The 19,023-nt window shown below is 43.0% G+C and overlaps 1 protein-coding gene across 1 annotated transcript; it reads right to left on the bottom strand.

Moving 5' to 3' along the window:
- Positions 1-6,520: 6,520 nt before the first annotated feature.
- LOC311343281 (Golgi-associated plant pathogenesis-related protein 1-like) lies at positions 6,521-15,915 on the bottom strand (the record flags this gene model as incomplete). Its single annotated transcript, XM_084468157.1, has 6 exons — positions 6,521-6,585; positions 6,795-6,944; positions 7,150-7,227; positions 7,324-7,533; positions 9,212-9,351; positions 15,812-15,915. 6 exons carry the CDS (start codon positions 15,913-15,915, stop codon positions 6,521-6,523), a joined length of 747 nt encoding a protein of 248 aa, XP_084324283.1.
- Between the last annotated feature and the right edge of the window lie 3,108 nt (positions 15,916-19,023).

Here is a 19,023-nt window from a genome sequence, read left to right as displayed (position 1 = left end):
TGTATCAGATAATCTGGTCTGGTCAAGCAGCTGGAGGAAAAAAGGCTGAACAGAACAAAAACACAAAAAAATGTATGCACAAAACTCCTTAACTATATTTCCAAATACTGAGGATAATATTAACATATATACCCATGCATATACCCATGTAATCTCATCCATCAGTTCTATTTCGTGAAACTGATGGAAGAGGTATAAACCAGAGAGATAGTCACTCACCTGTGTGGTAGTGGCGGGCTGCAGGTGTGTTTGGGAGGTTTGGATTTCTCCTCTCTGTCTCTCACAGCCCTTATACAGTCCTGCCTGGCCTCGCCCCCTACATCCTCTGTGTAGGAGGGGTACACACACACACACACACACACACACACACACACCCTTGGCTTGTAATTTTCTCAGGAGGCCACTCCTGAGTGTGGCTGGATGTTACAAGACATTCATCCAAGGTCCCTTGCCTCTCCTCTTGCTGCCTCCTTTCCTCTCCCTCCATTTCTCTCCTGTTCTATCTTCTTTTCCTCTCCTCTTCCCTCTTTCTTTGCCCACCCTCTCCTATCCCATCTCCTCTTCTACTAATTATATTATTTCCCACTCTATTCTCTTCCCCACTCTTCTCCTGTCCTCTCCCCCTCTTCTCTTCTCTCTCTCTCCACCTCCGCTCTCGTCTTCTGTCTCGTCTTCCTCTCCTCTTCCTTTCTCCTCTCCTCTACTCTCCCCTCATTTTCTATCTCCTCATCCACTTTCCTCTCATCTCCTCTCTTATCCTTCGTGTTCTGGGTTATGTTGGGCCAGATTGCTTCTCCACTCTCTAAAATTTGTTCTCGCTACTTTACTGCTGCTCTATTTGAAACCCATTAGCAGATGCTTGGCGCTCGCCAAGCGTCTGCTAATGGGTAGCAGTTGATCTACCAACAAGATTCACAGCATGGATTTTAACGGCAGTGGTTACACAGATGATGGGAGACTGCTCCACAAAATTGATATTCCATATTACCATGTTGATGTGCTAGTCATTAAAAAAACTATTAAAAAAACTAGATTATGTTGATAGACTTTTTAAACCACACATTCTTATTGGGAGTGAACAGCAGCACCAGACACCACAGCCAAAGCGCTGATAAGGTTGTGGTTATGTGTCATGCTTGTGCTGCTTAATCGCATAATTAGCAAACACTCTTCAAGATGTCGCAGGTCTGTGTTGTGTAATAAGCCATGTGGAAACATCCTAAACAAGATGAAGAAGAAGAAGACAGAGTGAAGGTCACTAACATGATCCCCGTCATCTAGACTCGAGGGAGTGGGAGTCCCTCTAAGGAGGGTAAGTTACGAGTCGTAAGTTATGAGTTGTAAGTTACAAGTTGTAAGTTACGAGTTGTAAGTTACGACTCGTAAGTTACGGATTGTAAGTTGTAAGTTACATAAGTTGTAACTTACAAGTTGTAACTTCCGTAACATACAACTTACGTAACTAACAACTTGGTTGTAAGTTACGCAGAGAGAGAGACCCCGCGCGACAGAGAGCGAGAGACCCCGCGCGCGTGAGAGAGTGAAGCTGACAGTTTACGTGCGTCAAATGCCGCCCCTAACATCAATAGGAAGGGTCGCTCTGCAGCACCGTTGTGGTTATGTTTTGAAAGCAGCAGATCAACAAACATAGTCAGTATAGGCTACCATTACGTTATACGAGTTGTTTTATGACTACATAAATGGCCCTGATGCCCATGATCCTCTGTTTGTGCTTACAATGATTGTCACATTCATTCATAGCAGGGACGGTTAGGAGTGGCATGGGTGTCATAGTTGACACCCTTACCAAACTAATACTGGTCTAACCGTGCCTTCAGTGTTTTTGTTGAGAACACAATGTCATATTTAAAACTATTGCAACATAGTGTCTGATGTCTGGTGTACACAGACACAAGTGATGTCACACATAGACCTCCAGACTAAACACACAACAATTAGACAAATAGGCAATATTGTCCATATATATGTTGCCTATCAATGCAAAATGCTATTGCCGATATAGTGAATGATATAGTGAACATTTATTTTTTATATAGGGCTGCACAACAAACTGAATTTCCCCTTTCCCCTCGACAGCTAATTTGAAGACAAAAGTGTTGCACAAAAAGTCCCTGTGTAGGAGTGTACAGCAGCGCCCAGAGATTACAACAGCTCAACAAAAGCTCCTCCAGACAGCCTTTGCTTTCAGTGACCTGTCATGATCCGACTTTGGTATTTTGGTTCTTTAGTGTTCACTGTTCTCCCCCCGTCAGCCAGATGTCCTTAGACTGATTCAATCACCTCATTCCCCTCACCTATGCGTCCATCTCAATCTGCCCACCTGCACCTCATTCCCCAATCAGTCTCTCCCCATATATACAGCTTCGCTTCCTCTGTTATTCTTCATGCTCAGTGTGTATTGACTATTTCTGTTGTTGAGTACGAGCTGCTGTAGAGTTGTTATACCCTAACGTGGCCCACGAAAACACACACAAGGCCCCTTGAATAATAAAAATACGAGTTGGACGAAATGCTTTCTCTTACTGATATTTGTTCCTGAAGGTGTGTGTGTGTGTGTGTGTGTGTGTGTGTGTGTGTGTGTGTGTGTGTGTGTGTGTGTGTGTGTGTGTGTGTGTGTGTGTGTGTGTGTGTGTGTGTGTGTGTGTGTGTGTGTGTGTGTGTGTGTGTGTGTGTGTGTGTGAAGCGCTTTGGTTCTGTTTCTGTGCAGGTGGTCCAGAGGGATGGGTCAGGAAGTCGGCTGATGTTGATTTCATTAAAGACCACTAATCACTGTTCTATGTACAGTCTCCACTCTGGTGTGACACACACACACACACACACACACACACACACACACACACACACACATACACTGCTCCAGATTCTACACAGACAGGGAGGGAGGAGGTGCAAGAGATAGCACAGGATAGCATGAGGCTTAAATATACCATTACTGAAGCATTGAGAATGAAGCTCACACACACACACACACACACACACACACACACCACATATCACCATATATAACTATACATCACGGTGTATTACTTACAAAGATGGACAGTAGTCACCGTGTGATAAAAAGCAGTGTTTATAGCGCCAGATGTGATTTACACTTTTATAAATAACATTTAAATAAAGCCGCCAGAGCATCTGCTGTTTCCATGTGTCCCACTAGAGGTCGCGCTGGTTTCATGCACCACTGTATCGTGGACTGCTGTCTTTCTGCGTTAATGACGAATCTTCTTTCCTTGTTAATTAACTTGCGCCTTTCGACGCGTTCCGTTTTTTGTGTTCTTCCATATTCCTACGTGTGCAATGGGCTACAGATGATACTAGCGTTGTAGTTTTGGCCTGCCTCGTGTTGTGTTGACTATGTTTGGGGGCGTGGCAGTGCATCTCGAACAAGCATATTTGCTTTCGTTCCTCATGCATTTAATGATGTACCAATACCTACGACCATGGAGGATGTGGAAGTCAAGTGTGGTTCACCCAGGTAGCCCGACCCAAGTGTTTGCTTCAGATGCCCTTGGCTATTCAGTTGACAATGACAGTTTAATTCTGTATTTTAAACCAATTCATTCGTGTCTAATGTTTAATCTAAAGATGTTCCTTTGTAATTCATGGTTACCTGATGTTTGATTTGTATGACTTGTGTGATGTGACAGTATGGAGTTGTGTAGCCTATTGTCTCTTGTACTTTTCACTATAAAGACACAGGTCATTTCACCACTGTTTGTAAATGCATTGTCATCAACTTGACTGTGTATATTCTAAATATTCATAGTCATGTGCTGTTTTATGAATAAATAAACAATTCTCAAACTTAAACAATTCAGTCTTCTGGAATGCTTTAAAATCCAATATGTAAGAGATTTTTGGTCATCTGTTTGCAAAACTTTGAATGATGCATTTAATACCAAAGTGAAACCCTCTGCACACATGGCCATCTTTGGAGTATTTATGAATGAGATCTTGTTGGCCAATGATAAGAAGAATGCTTTTGCCTCATTGCTAGCCCGTAGAAGAATAGTTTTACAGTGGAAATCTCCTGATCCACCTAAAGTGTCTGTCTGGCTCAGTGATCTAATGTTTTTCCTGAAATTGGAGAAAATTAAATACTTCACCAGAGGATCAATAAGAAAATTCCACAAAACATTGGACCCGTTTATTTTGTATTTTGACAGGCTCAACACTCTCCCATAAGACAATACATAAGACTGATATATTTTGTTTTGACTATGCGTAACTAAAAGGCATATAACAGAGTGCGGAATGCCCCCCTCCCTTGTTATTTTTACTTAATCCTTTTATTTTTATTTATTTTCATTTTTTAAATTTGTTTATTTTCTTTTCTTTTCTTTTCTTTACTGGTTCATTTAATATATTTTCTATTAATGTTATTAATATGACTATTATGATTATGTATTATCATTATTTATTTATTTTATTATTTTTATGGCAGTATGTGGGTATTGTGGGTGGGTGGGACTTGATTGAAAAAAAATGAAAAAAATAATTCAAGGCACCGCGTTTCCGGTAGTGGTGAATCACGGTTCTCAGCTGAGTCGATTAGACTCAGCTCCTCCCTCGTTCTCATTCTCAAACAAATCACGATCGTGCAATGGTGCCAACAGTCATCAATCAACACAACAATAATTAAGTTCCTTCAGCTGAAGAGCGCTTCATGTTCGGAATCTGAATGTTGTTGCCCGGCTGGCTCTCATGACGTCTCAGTCCTCTAGTTTTCACCACTTAACACAGTCAGTGAATGAACAGCAACTCGCGCGTCAGCGACTAGTGGGTGGGTCTGGGAGTCGAGTCTCGAAGAACGACCGATACGAATGAGACGAATGAGAGAGAACTGAAACGGGGAATCAGGTCGGTTCGTTCTTAAAAGATTCGTTCATTCAAACTGATTTGTTCGCAAACGACCCATCACTAGTCTCAAGCAGGTTTCTAAATGACCATTAGTGATGGTGGAACAGTATTTGAACTTACTAATCTTCATGTGGGAAAAGGCTGACTGGCATAAATAAGTAGAGCCAAATAATGCAGTCAAGGTAGCAAATTTCCTCATCTTTGAATACTTTTCCTTTGTGAGTAAGTTTTCAAATTGTCCAGGAGCCCGGGACTTAAGCTCAATATCAGCTAGTTGTACTGTCAAAATCTCATCCTCCACTGCAGACGTGATCATGCGCCATTTTTGTGTAGCGATTGGCTCGACTAAAGCAAAGTCTTGAAACCGTTTGTCAAAGTCAGATAATTTTCGTCAATCAAAGTGGTAAATGATAGGGATTACCATGACATTTTACATTTTCGTGTTACTTTCTTTTTTGACTGTCACGCAATCTACCCACATTACCATGGCGATCGAGGCATGGGGCACACCTGCTTTTGGTGATCAATTAGCAGACTTGTTAAACAACATTCGTTAAAATGTTTTTTTCTCCCTTACGTCCCTTAAGTCTTGAAACCGTTTGTCAAAGTCAGATAATTTTCGTCAATCAAAGTGGTAAATGATAGGGATTACCATGACATTTGACATTTTCGCGTTACGTTCTTTTTTGACTGTCACGCAATCTACCCACACTACCATGGCGATCGAGGCATTGGGCACACCTGCTCTTGGTGATCAATTAGCAGACTTGTTAAACAACATTCTTTAAAATGTTTTTTTCTCCCTTACGTACACGCTCCAACAGTTGTGGAAACTGGTTTTCTTCACTGGTGTCTTGATTCAAGGGGTCATAACATGCTTTTATTGTGGTTAGTAATTGCATTTGGTGCTACTACTAGAATAGTTGTACATGTCTTGATGTTCAAAATACCCGTTTCAGCCTCGGTCAAAAACAACCTGTTTTAAAGGTGCGTTCACGCATGCGTCCTGGTGATAACGAGACGGCTCGCCAGTGATGACTCACGCGTGTTCCCGACAGCGACCGTTGGGAATCTTTATTTCCTTGTAGCTGTATCACCTACTATCCTTCCAGGGCCGATAAGGCGATAAGGTGAAGTCGCGCAATCGGAGTGGCTGTTTTTTTTTTGAGCGATCTGATTTTTCGAGGTTTTTGGGGTTTGCTTCCCCCTCATCCCATACACCTAGTCCATTTGAAATGCTTACATCTTTCCTTATTACTTACTCAATTTCTTACTTAATTGTAAGAAATTGAGAAGCTTGTTGACAAAGATGTCATGGCCAATCCCCATGTTAACGTGTTTTTACATATGTTATCGTATATCATATATATATATATATATATATATATATATATATATATATATAGTTTAGATATATATGTTTACAATTTCTGTATATTATCGAACAGAGAATACAAATATAAACCACAATTATTTATGTAGTATTCTTTATTGCCCGTAAACTGTTTCATTATTAATGACAGGATTCTACTGCATGTGTTTTATTGTCAGGGTTCTATTGCATGGTTCTAATACAGGTGTTTTATTGTCAGGGTTCTACTGCATTGTTCTAATACAGATGTTTTTTCCTCACGGGGGTCTACAGCAGTGTGCATTTTTTTTTCCCTCCATCGCTGTCTGTTCCGCTGAAGCCTCCCCCGCCAGCTGAAAATTGCACATCCTTTACACTGGAAAATAACAGTTAAAACAACGGTGAGCTGTGTTTTGAAAGAGCATGCCAATAGCGCACAGGTCACCTTTTCTGCCGTCGCCAATGTAGTTAAAGCCTGTTCAGTTAGCAGTGCTAGTCTACAAAGGTAGCAGTTAGCAGGAGGAGGACTAGAAGAAGAAGAGTGTGTTTGTTTGTGTGTTACCTTGTGGAAGGACGTTTCTTTCAAAGTATGCCGTGACGTTCATGTTACCAGCAGGTCTGTACTGAGCCACCACAAACACCTTCTTGCCGTCTGTAGCCAGACCCACGCCCACCTCCGTAGTCTCCTTCCACACCACCTGGGTGAAGTGGCCTGGGAGAGGGAACCAACAGGTTGGGGGTGGACATTGGGTTGCCTTGTCGTGAGCCAGGGGTTTTATTTTTGTCGCGTGGGAGACATGAAAAGGTTTGAATCCCTGCCACAATTTCTGCGATTTCAAAACGGCTTGTAACGGCTAATCACGCTCACACCTGGTGGTATAATATGTCACCTTTAACAGTGAAGCATCTGGGATTACCTGTGTTGCCTGCGAATCCAGGGCTGTTGAAGTCGTAATCCTTCACCTCTCCGTACCAGCTGTCAACAGCCTCCTTCCCTGAAGTAGAGAAACAACTAAATGTGGACCCCAGTGTCTGAAGAGAATTCAGTCTTTTAGAACAACCCAGAGTGGATATGTTAACGCTAACCCTACCTGTCAGTTTGATCAGTGCAGAGCTGGACATGCAATATATGTTCTCTCCGTCATTGGTACTGCTGTGTTCCATGTTCCCACTGTCCAGCAGGTGATCGGCCCAACTCTGGGCCGACTCGTTGAGGCCTGTGCTCAGTGTCAGCGGGGGGCTCTGGTGCATCTTCCGGTAGGTGTTGTGCGTGGTGAGGAACTCCTGCTGGAAGCTTCCATCTGCCAAGAAAAATGAACATCTGTATTTGTGTTGCTGTGTGGCAAAGTCCATTCTAATCAGGTTCAAAGGCAGGCATGGTTAACCCCCCTGCCCCAACACAACCTCGAAAGGGAAAGGAAAACTTATCAAAACTTACCGCCCAACCTCCCTGTTCCCAAATATTTAGTGTTCTAACCTGTTCTAACACAAACATTTCCTAGGTGTCTACTTACCTGCCATTGTATCAGATAATCTGGTATTCTTATGGCCAAGCAGCTGGAGGAAAAAAAGCTGCACAGAACACAAACACACAAAAACCTTTAACTATACTTCCAAATACTGAGGACAATATAACACAGGTATAGATAGATAGATAGTCTTTATTTTATTAATCCCCCTTAGGAGAAATTCACAAGTGACCAGCAGTACAGTGGGAAAAGAGTGCGAAAAACAAGAGTATATATACAAATAAATTTACCAATTTGAAATAAAATATAATAAAAAAACAAGTAGAATAAGATAAACATACTATATACATGTAACTGTCCGTTTGTAGGTGACTTGTGCATTAAAAAATAAATATGACGATAAGTATAAATGTGCCAATGTGCCAATGTGCAGGGTTCCTGAGGTAATGAAAAATGAAATAAATAACAAGGTTTAAACAACAATCAGTCCTGAGGTGTGCGGTTTAGTCCTTAATCAAGTCGAGAAAAAGGAGGTGTTGGGGCTTGGAGGCGTTGGGAGCGGGGGGTTGAGGTGTTGTAAAGTCTGATAGCAGATGGGATGAAAGACCCCCCCCAAGCGCTTTGAGGCACGTGGCTGAGTGAGTCTGTGAAATACCTGCGGAACTTATCAAATACCTGCGGAACTTATCAAATACCTGTGGTGAAGAGATAAAAAGTCTAAAAACCAGAGGGTTAGTCACTCACCTGTGTGGTAGTGGCGGGCTGCAGGTATGTGTGGGAGGTTTGGATTTCTGCTCTCTGCCTCTCACAGCCCTTATACAGTCCTGCCTGGCCTCGCCCCCTACATCCTCTGTGTAGGAGGAGTTGTGTACGTGTACACAAACACACACACACACACACGCACGCACGCACGCACGCACACGCACACTCAGTCACACACACAACCTTGCCTTGTAATTTTCTCAGGAGGCCTCTCCTCGTGTGGCTGGATGTTACAAGACATTCGTCCAAGGTCCCTTGCCTCTCCTCTTGCTGCCTCCTTTCCTCTCCCTCTTATCCTCTCCTGTTCTATCTTCTTTTCCTCTCCTCTCCCCTCTTTCTTTCCCCACCCTCTCCTCAAGAGTGGGGGGGTTGACTTTGACTATTCATTTGTGTGTCATATTTAATCTAAAGATGTTATTTTGCATGCATGGTTACAAATGACCTGATGTATCAAATCACTACGTTTGTATTTGTGTGATGTGACAGTATAGAGTTGTGTAGCCTACTTGTTTCTTGTGCTTTTCACTATAAAGACCTGGTCATTTCACCACTGTTTGTAAACTGTTTGTAAAGATTTGGCTTGGGTTTTCGAGCGTTCTGATTGGCTGGGGTTTTCGAATTATACAATTTATTTATTACTTGCAAGAATTGTCAGAAATTGAGAAGCTTGTCCGACAAAGATGTCACGGCCAATCCCAATGTTAACATGTTTTTATTCAAAATCAAAGAGTGTGTGTTTGTGTGTTACCTTCTGGAAGGACGTTTCTTTCAAAGGATGCCTCGATGTTACCAAGAGGTCTGTACTGAGCCACCACAAACTGTTGCCGTCTGTAGCCAGACCCACGCCCACCCACGTAGTCTCCTTCCACACCACCTCGGTGAAGTGGCCTGGGAGGAGGAACCAACAGGTTGGGGGTGAACATGGGTCACCTTGTCGCAGCTACAGGCTCAAAGGGCTTCACTGGTCCCAATAACGGGATCTAGCCCCCAAACCCTAAGCCCTGTTAAGGAGAAACTCTCCAAACCCACAGGGAACAATTCATGATAAGACTGGAACTTTTACCTGTAACTACAAACAGAATTAGAAAGATTGTCACAGTTTGCCGTGGTTCTAATACAGAGTAATGGCAGGGTTCTACTGCATGGAAGAGAAACAACAAAATAGTCTACTGTCCTCCCCCCCTCTTCTATTCTCTCTTCTCTTCCTTTTTTCTTTCCTCCTTGTCTCCTTTCCACTCCCGCTCTCATCTTCTGTCTTGTCTTCCTCTCCTCTTTTCCTCTGCCCCTCTCTACTCTCTCCTCATTTTCTATCTCCTCTCCTCTCCTCCTCTTTCCTCTCATCTCTGACTCTCTCATCCTTCGTGTTCTGGGTTCTGTTGGGCCAGATTGCTTCTCCACACTCAAAAACTTGTTCTTTTTTTTTGTCAATGTATCTTTATTGTGTTTTCAGACACATAAACAAAGACAGTAGACAGTAGACAAAAAAAATCACATAGTCACATAGTCATTACATAGTCATCTCATATAACAGCTATTCAGAGCCAAGGTGCATTGTTAGTCGTTCCACATATGAAATAAAAGGTTGCCATATAACATCAAACTTCCTCATTGACCCATTCACTGTGTATCTAATTTTTTCAACCTTAAGGAAAAACATGACATCACAGATCCATCTGCCAAAGGTGGGGGGTTTATGATTCTTCCAATTAAAAAGAATAAGTCGCCGAGCTAAAAGGGAAGAGTAGGCCATACACTTTAGTTGTGAATTTTGTTAAGGTAAGTCCTCTGATGGAACGCCAAAAAGTCCAATGAAAGGACAGGGATCAACCGCCAAACCTGAAATCGCTGAGTAAACTTCAAATATTGAGAACCAGAAAGCTGTTAATCTAGAGCACGACCAAAAAGTATGATACAGAGTGGCCGGGGCTTGCTTACATCTGTCACAAATAGGAAATATTTTAGATAGTTTAGTCTTGGACATATGAAGCTATATGACCTATGTACAATCTTAAACTGAATAAGACTATGCCTCGCACAAATGGAGGAAGAGTGAATTCTTTGAATTATGTCAGACCATTGATCTTCAGTAATGTTAGTACCCATATCCTTTTCCCAGTTTTCTTTCATTATTGACAATGAGGAACCTTCCATTTCAAAAATCGCTGTATACAGCCTAGACACTGTTCCCCTCACCTCAGGTGAGGTCTCAAGGATTGAATCAAGTGGTGATTTTGGTGGCAATGAGGGAAATTGAGTAAAGTGATTCTGTATAAAATGTCTCACTTGTAAGTATCTGAAAAAGTTACTTGTTGGCAAAGAAAACTCCTGTCTAACCTGATCAAATGACATGAAAAAACCACCCTTATAGAGCAACTTGATATTTAACACCCTGTTTTTAAGCCATTGAGTAAAAGTATTATCTAGTAGAGAGGTTGGGAATAAGTGGTTGGCTGCAACCGGAGAATAAACTGACATAGAAACTAGCCCATAATGTTTTCGAAACTGAGACCAAATTTTTAAGGAGTGAAGAACTATTGGGTTCTGACAGGTCCGGGGTGAAGGTAGGGGAAGAGATGAACACAAAAGAGCTGAAAGTGAGATTGGACTGCAAGAACTAGACTCAATTTGTAACCAGCCAGGTAGATCCAGGGGTGATGTATCCCACCGCCAGCACAATAAGCTTCAAAATCTTGTTCTTGTCACTTTACTGCTGCTCTACTTGCAGTAGCAGTTATTCTACCAATGATCAACAAGATTCACACCATGGATTTTAACGGCAGTGGTTACACAGATGATAGAAAGAGGAGACAAAAATCCACAAAATTGATAGTCCACAATACCATGTTGATGTGCTAGTCATTTTTTAAAAGTATTTCCAAAACTAGACGACGTTGATGGAGTTTTCAAACTACACATTCATATGTGTAGTTTGAAAAGTACACATCAAACGACATATTCTTATGTGTAGTTTGAAAAGTGAATAGCAGCGCCAGACAACACAGTCAAAGCGCTTATTAGTTTCTGGTTGCGTGTCATTCTTGTGCTGCTGTTTTAACAAGGTAGCCAGACTCTGTGTAAACATGGGCAAGAGAGGCTTCCAAAGTATTTTGCGTTTATAAGCTTGTTGTTTCTCTGTGGTATTTGCGGTAATGGATACTGGTCTGATGTGAACACAGGTTTACCAACTTAACAGGAGATGTGTCTTGCTTAACTGGTTTGCTGGATATAAAAAAAAATACACACACAGATTCCCAAACACACACAGCTTCCGTCGATGCACAAATATGGGCAAGACACACAGCCTCTTTCCATGGATGGAGACATAGAGGTGTTACTGTAGCCCTTTATACTGAGGCAGGCATTTCATATACATTGTGACTGCTTGACAACATATTCAAGATTTGCATATAGGGCTCTGGCAGCAACCTGTTTGAACCTGTCTCTTGCTTTGTGCTGTGAATGTCACTAACATCAGCATCCCCATCATCTAGAGGGAGTGGAAGTCCCCTCTAATGGCAGTTATTATATAGCATTAGATCTGGATGCCTGAAATATCGGCTGCAAAGCATTACTCATTGCTCATTACTCACACCATTGTTAACAATCAAAACTAAATTGAGTGCAATAGTGTTATTAACCTCTCACACGGATCCTTGTTACATTAGGATGACACTTGTTTTTCATCAGATAAACAAGTTCAAACTTTGGAAAAACTGTGATATAAAATCACACAGAAATTTCATATACATCTCCACTTTCTTGCAATCATAAAAGTCATTTGATTTGATTACGCTGCTTGACATAAACCGCTTTTATTCTTAATGTTTTTTTAGATTCATAATAGTCTAACCTAACTAACAATGTTAATAGAAGTTAGTCCAACAAACAGAAAAAAAAAGTCGTAAATATAACTGCGGCCTGTCATTAGTCAGACTGTAACAAGCAATAAACTGCTTCTGTGTGTGTGTGTGTGTGTGTGTGTGTGTGTGTGTTTATGCTTGTCAAGGATCTTAGACGAACCCCTGAGGGCCTTTTCCTGTCTTTAAAAAATCATTAAAAAAATCTGCAACACCTTTTAATACAGATTAAAAGTCTACTTCTACGATGTAAAGCTTAAACACATCTGCAGGAAAACATGCACTTTGTGTTCTTCCTTCATTTCTGATCAACACAAATAACTTACCCAAAACACTATGTAAAAAAAAAATCTATTTGAGTAGATACTAATAATGTCTGAAAAAATGTACCATGTAGTCAATTGTCACTGTGTGAAAGCTACATCCATAAACTCTGTAATTTATGCCTGTGTAAGGCAGTTGTTCATTTGAATGTACATCTGATACAGCATAATGAAGAACCCAATCCTTGCCTCAATTATGTCTACCTACCTTGGAATTTACATTTAACTGAATGCAGCCTTGTAAAGCCATCACTATACTTTCCCCTTAGGAAAATATAGCCTACCTTATTTTATTTTATTGTATGATAATGTTTATATGTGAAGCACTTTGAGTCTGCCTGGTGTATGAAAAGTGCTATATAAATAAAGTTGCCTTGCCTTGCCTTAAAGGGTTATACTAATAATGATAATAATTGAATAGCAAATAAGTCATTAGGTTAGGTTACTTGTACTACTAGGCTTGACAGGCATACATTTTGTAGCAGGGTGAAAATGCAGTCCCCCTGGAAATGTTGCAAGGAGAGAGGAAACGTTTCCATATTCACCAACGTTATTGGGTATAATCTGATGTATACACAGAATAAAACCATTGATGGTAGGGCATCATTTGTGCATTATAGAGAAGGGAAACATTATGTTGCAGGTTGAAAATGCACTGTGAAAGAATGTTTATCCCCATTTCACTTAGCCTACGAAAGAGGAAACGTGTCCATATTTACCAAGGATATAACATCTGATCAGATTAGATACCTCATCCTCATCGTCGTCCGCTTATCCGGGGTCGGGTCGCGGGGGCAGCAGCTCAAGCAGGGGGCCCCAGACTTCCCTTTCCCGGGCCACATTGACCAGCTCTGACGGGGGGATCCCGAGGCGTTCCCAGGCCAGTGTTGAGATATAATCTCTCCACCTAGTCCTGGGTCTTCCCCGGGGTCTCCTCCCCACTGGTCGTGCCTGGAACACCTCCCAAGGGAGGCGTCCAGTGGGCATCCTTACCAGATGCCCGAACCACCTCAACTGACTCCTTTCTAAGCAAAGGAGCAGCGGCTCTAATCCGAGTTCCTCCCGGATGACTGAACTTCTCACCCTATCCCTAAGGGAGAAGCCAGCCACCCTCCTGAGAAAACTCATCTCGGCCGCTTGTATCCGCGATCTCGTCCTTTCGGTCATCACCCACCCCTCATGACCATAGGTGAGGGTAGGAACGAAGATCGACCGGTAGATCGAGAGCTTTGCCTTGCGGCTCAGCTCTCTTTTCGTCACAACAGTGCGGTACAGCGAACGCAATACCGCCCCCGCTGCTCCGATTCTCCGGCCAATCTCACGCTCCATCGTACCCTCACTCGCGAACAAGACCCCGAGGTACTTAAACTCCTTCACTTGGGCTAAGGACTCATTTCCTACCCGGAGAGGGCAATCCACCGGTTTCCTGCTAAGAGTCATGGCCTCAGATTTAGTGGTGCTGATCTTCATCCCAGCCGCTTCACACTCGGCAGCCAGCCGATCCAGTGAGTGCTGAAGGTCACAGGCCGATGATGCCATTAGGACCACATCATCTGCAAAGAGCAGTGATGCGATCCTCAGATCACCTAACTGCAACCCCTCCCCACCACGACTACGCCTCGATATCCTGTCCATGAATATCACAAACAGGATTGGTGACAAGGCGCAGCCCTGGCGGAGGCCAACACCCACCGGGAACGGAACTGATTGGCTGCCGAGAATGCGGACACAGCTCTCGCTTTGGGAGTACAGAGATTGGATGGCCCTGAGGAATGAACCCCTTACCCCGTACTCCCGCAGCACCTCCCACAGTTTCTCCCGGGGGACCCGGTCATATGCCTTCTCCAAATCCACAAAACACATGTAGACCGGATGGGCATACTCCCAGGCCCCCTCCAGGATCCTTGCGAGAGTGAAGAGCTGATCCGTAGTTCCACGTCCAGGGCGGAAACCGCATTGTTCCTCTTCAATCTGAGGTTCGACAATCGGCCGAACCCTCCTTTCCAGCACCTTAGAGTAGACTTTCCCAGGGAGGCTGAGAAGTGTGATACCCCGGTAATTGGCACACACTCTCCGGTCCCCCTTTTTGAACAGGGGAACCACCACCCCGGTTTGCCACTCCTTTGGCACTGTACCAGACTCCCACGCAATGTTGAATAGGCGTGTCAGCCAAGACAGCCCCTCAACACCCAGAGCCTTTAGCATTTCTGGCTGGATCTCATCAATCCCTGGGGCTTTGCCACTGCGGAGATGTTTAACTACCTCAGTGACTTCCACCAGGGAAATTGACGATGAACCACCATCAACCTCGAGCTCTGCCTCCAACATAGAGGACGTGTTAGTCGGATTCAGGAGTTCCTCAAAGTGTTCCTTCCAACGTTCGACTACCTCCTCAGTCGAGGTCAACAGAGTCCCACCCTTACTGTACACAGCTTGGATGTTTCCCCGTTTCCCCCTTCTGAGGTGTCGGATGGTCTTCCAGAAACACTTTGGTGCCGACCGAAAGTCCTTCTCCATGTCCTCTCCGAACTTCTCCCACACCCGCTGCTTAGCCTCCGACACGGCAGCGGCTGCAGCCCTTCGAGCCTGCCGGTACCCTGCAACTGCGTCAGGAGTCCTCCGGGATAACATACCCCGGAAGGCCTCCTTCTTCAGTCGGACGGCTTCCCTGACCACCGGTGTCCACCACGGTGTCCGAGGGTTACCGCCCCTTGAGGAACCTAAGACCCTGAGGCCACAGCTCACCACCGCAGCTTCAGAAATGGAGGCTTTGAACACTGCCCACTCTGGCTCAATGCCCCCAACCTCCACAGGGATGCTAGAAAAGCTCCGCCGGAGGTGTGAGTTGAAGATCTCTAGGACGGGAGCCTCCTCCAGACGTTCCCAATTCACCCGCACTACCCGTTTGGGCTTACCAGGTCTGTCCAGACTCTTCCCCCATTCCCTGATCCAACTCACCACCAGATGGTGGTCGGTTGACAGTTCCGCCCCTCTCTTCACCCGAGTGTCCAAAACATACGGCCACATCAGACATCAGATTAGATAATCCTCCATTAATCCCACAGCGGGGACATGTGCAATTTTACAGCAGCAGAAGGGGTTAGCCCAATAGCACAAAGCATCTGTAAAAAAGTAAGGAAGGAAAGACTTGCTGGATCTCTCCCTCACGCATCGCGGGTGAGGCAGCCTGTCACTGAGGAGCTGCCCAGTGCAGTCAGAGGGTCGTGCATGGGGTGGGACATGGTCTCCATCAGGGACGATAGCTTTGTCATCGCTCTCGTGTCTCCCAACGCCTCCACTGGGTCAAAGGGGCCCCCCAGGGGTTATTAATAGTCTGAAGTATGCAAAATAAAAAAGTTGATGATAGGGCAACGTCCATCCAAAATATGTGACCGGGTTGCATATTTTGGTAGACTGCAAGTCTAGGCTGGTAGGGCAAGTAACTTGATTGCTTTGTGTTGTGAAATGCAATACATTATTATCATGATGATTATTGTTTTCAACCCTGTATTGTAAACCATGTTTACAAGGCTGCATTGAGTTTAATGTAAATTTTGAGGTGTATAATTGAGGCGAGCAATGGGATCTTTATTATACTGTATAGAGGGTGTATTTCAATGAACACACAGGGATTCATTACAGTGTGTACAGCGTATGTCGACTATGTGCTACATTATAACATTGTCAAATGAAAGAAGGCGAGGGACATGATTGCCTTGGTTTTTCCAGGAGACATTCTCAATTCAGTGCAATGAGGATACGGAGTTCAACAAACGTAGAGAAGCTTACTGCATTTTTTAAATGAAAGGTGAATTCATTCTGCATTGGGACTGTTTAGCAGACGGTATGCACACGCACAAGCGCACGCACACCTAGACATATCATATGCAAAGCAGCACTGAAGAGGCGTCGGTTTAGGGTGAGAAGCCTGTGATCCAGGTTTTAGTACCTGTGTTTCACAACATAGACACATTCCAAGCGTGTAGTAAAGGACACCCTGCAGGCAGTGGTGGATTTAGCAAATTGGGGGCCTAAGGTGAAGAAATGTATGTATCCGCTCTTTAAAAGAGAACAGAGAAATGTACAGACTGAATGGTGGGTAGGCAGGTAAAGCTAATCCACACGGAGGTAAAGGTTGGAGATGAGAAAAAAAATCTTCCCCTTTAAACCCTCCAAAATGAAGATGGAAAGCAGAGAACACACAAAGTGTAGCAGTACACAAACTAATAGTCACGATGGAACCCAACAGAGAATAAGGTTTCAAATAACACCTGTCTTTGCCAAAATGCCAGCGCTGTTTATTTTATTTTTTTAAAGATAAAATCAATATCAGTAGGGGAGAGTGGGGTAAGTTGTGCCAGTGGGGAAGTAGTGCCACCCCTTGTTTCTAGAAAACCATAGAAAAAATAATTGGTCATGTGACCACATATTTTTGAAGGGAGACACATGAGAGGTTTGCACATTTAAGATCAAAAAACAGTTTTTTGCCTTTCAAAGTAAAATTTCTATGATCAAGGTTTTTTGATTGTTGCATCTGAACAATTATAGACAAGTTTGAAAACATTTGACACATGTTTTAGTGCTTTAGTATGCTACACTATGAGTCTATACACTTAGCACAATGCTGAATCATGCTAGTTTTGCAAAATGGTAGGGTTGGGGTGAGTTGTGCCACTGGCACAGCTCACCCCTATAGTTATGATTATTATTATATATAATATTTTATTGGAATTGTTGATTTTATTCTTACATTTTATCACTGTGTGGACAGTGTATGGATCACTGAAAACCTACTACAACAGAGTGACGGATGGTTCGATGCGCCCACATCCTGGTCGAACCGTATTACGAGGTTGCAGAACTTGTTAAGCAAGCATTTATGCCTGCAATGACACCCACAAACATCGCATCAGGTTTCAGAGCAATGGGCATATTTCTGTTAAACAGGGATATCTTCCCAGATGAAGATTATGCCCCATCAATGGTAACAGACAGGCCAAACCCAGAAGAGTCCTCCACCAGTGCTGCTGCTGACCTGCCTGTGCCATCACACAAGGAGCCAACCCATGCCACAGGTCAAAGATCTGTCTGCCGGTGACTTTGTCATTGTGAGTTTTGCAGGTAAAACTACAACCTATAATTACGTTGGATTGGTGGAGAAGGTTGATGATGCCGACATCAGTGCAAAATTTCTAAGGCAAAGTTGTAAGAGGTCTGTGGATGGAAAGACCATCTTCACATTTAAAGACAATCCCTAGAGGTGATGTGCTCAAAAAATGACCAACACCAAAAAACTTGGTGGTACAGCCAGAAGGGAGGAGAAGTTCATATTTCCCTGCAGCATCGACAAGTGGAATGTTAAGTAGTAGGCCGGATCTGTGGGTTTCAGTCAATTAAGGCCTGATTTTGAATTTAATTTTGTTCTTGTTTTCTTTCTCATTTTGTTCTTGTGTTCTTGTCTTCTTCTTGGTGTAGAAGAAAGGATGTTCAGCGTTATCCTGGTTGGAACCCTTTATTTACTTTAAATAAACCTTAAATGAGTCATTTTCTAATGGATTTGTCTTGGTTTTATATAGCATTACAGTTTATGAGATATATATATCAATGGCACAATTTACCCCAACGTATTCTCTCCAAAGGCACAACTTACTCTGCACCGGGGGCAAGTTGTGCCACGAGACCACTTCTTTTCTGAAAGCTATATTTCTTAAACAGTTTATTTCAGATCCAAAGTTATTGTTGCCAGGGATGCACCACATCCTGAAATATACATACATGTTTCATTTGGAGACATTACTGTCATGGCCTCACTTTAAAGTCACTTTGGGTAAAAAGTGGCACTACTCACCCCACTCTCCCCTATAACAGCAAGACAAGTAGTTAGGGTAAACATAACATAGGGTAAACAGTCATATAGGCCTACTTAGCAAAACATCACAATCAGACATATACTTAGCAAATATTGCCAAGAGGAATAATTAACTTTTATGTCTGAGGTTGCAATTGGCATTGCACTTGAGATTGAACATTTCAAACAAACCTATATATATATACATATATAAAAAAAGAAAGAGAGAGAGAGAGAGAGAGAGAAAAAAGATATATTGTTCTCCACATCACACGCTTCTGACACAGAGTCCTACTTATTGATGTCTTCTCACAGGTCTTCACCTAGCGCCACTTCAGAGCTATATATATAATAGCCGTAAAAAAGTGTGTCATCTTTGGCAGCATTGCCAAATACTTTTTTACACTTTTTTCTTTTATTTGAGCCCCTTGGGTAACTTTATTTCCTAACCCTTTTCCTAACACTTGAGTTTATTTTTTCGCGTTTAGACTCGTCTTGCTTCGTCTCTGTTTGTGTAGCCTACTTAAAAAAA

The sequence above is a fragment of the Micromesistius poutassou genome (assembly GCF_964030765.1).
Source record: "Micromesistius poutassou genome assembly, chromosome: 5".
Lineage (NCBI taxonomy): Eukaryota > Metazoa > Chordata > Actinopteri > Gadiformes > Gadidae > Micromesistius > Micromesistius poutassou.
Note: the sequence above shows the minus strand (reverse complement) of the source record. Positions and strands in the feature narration are given on the sequence as shown.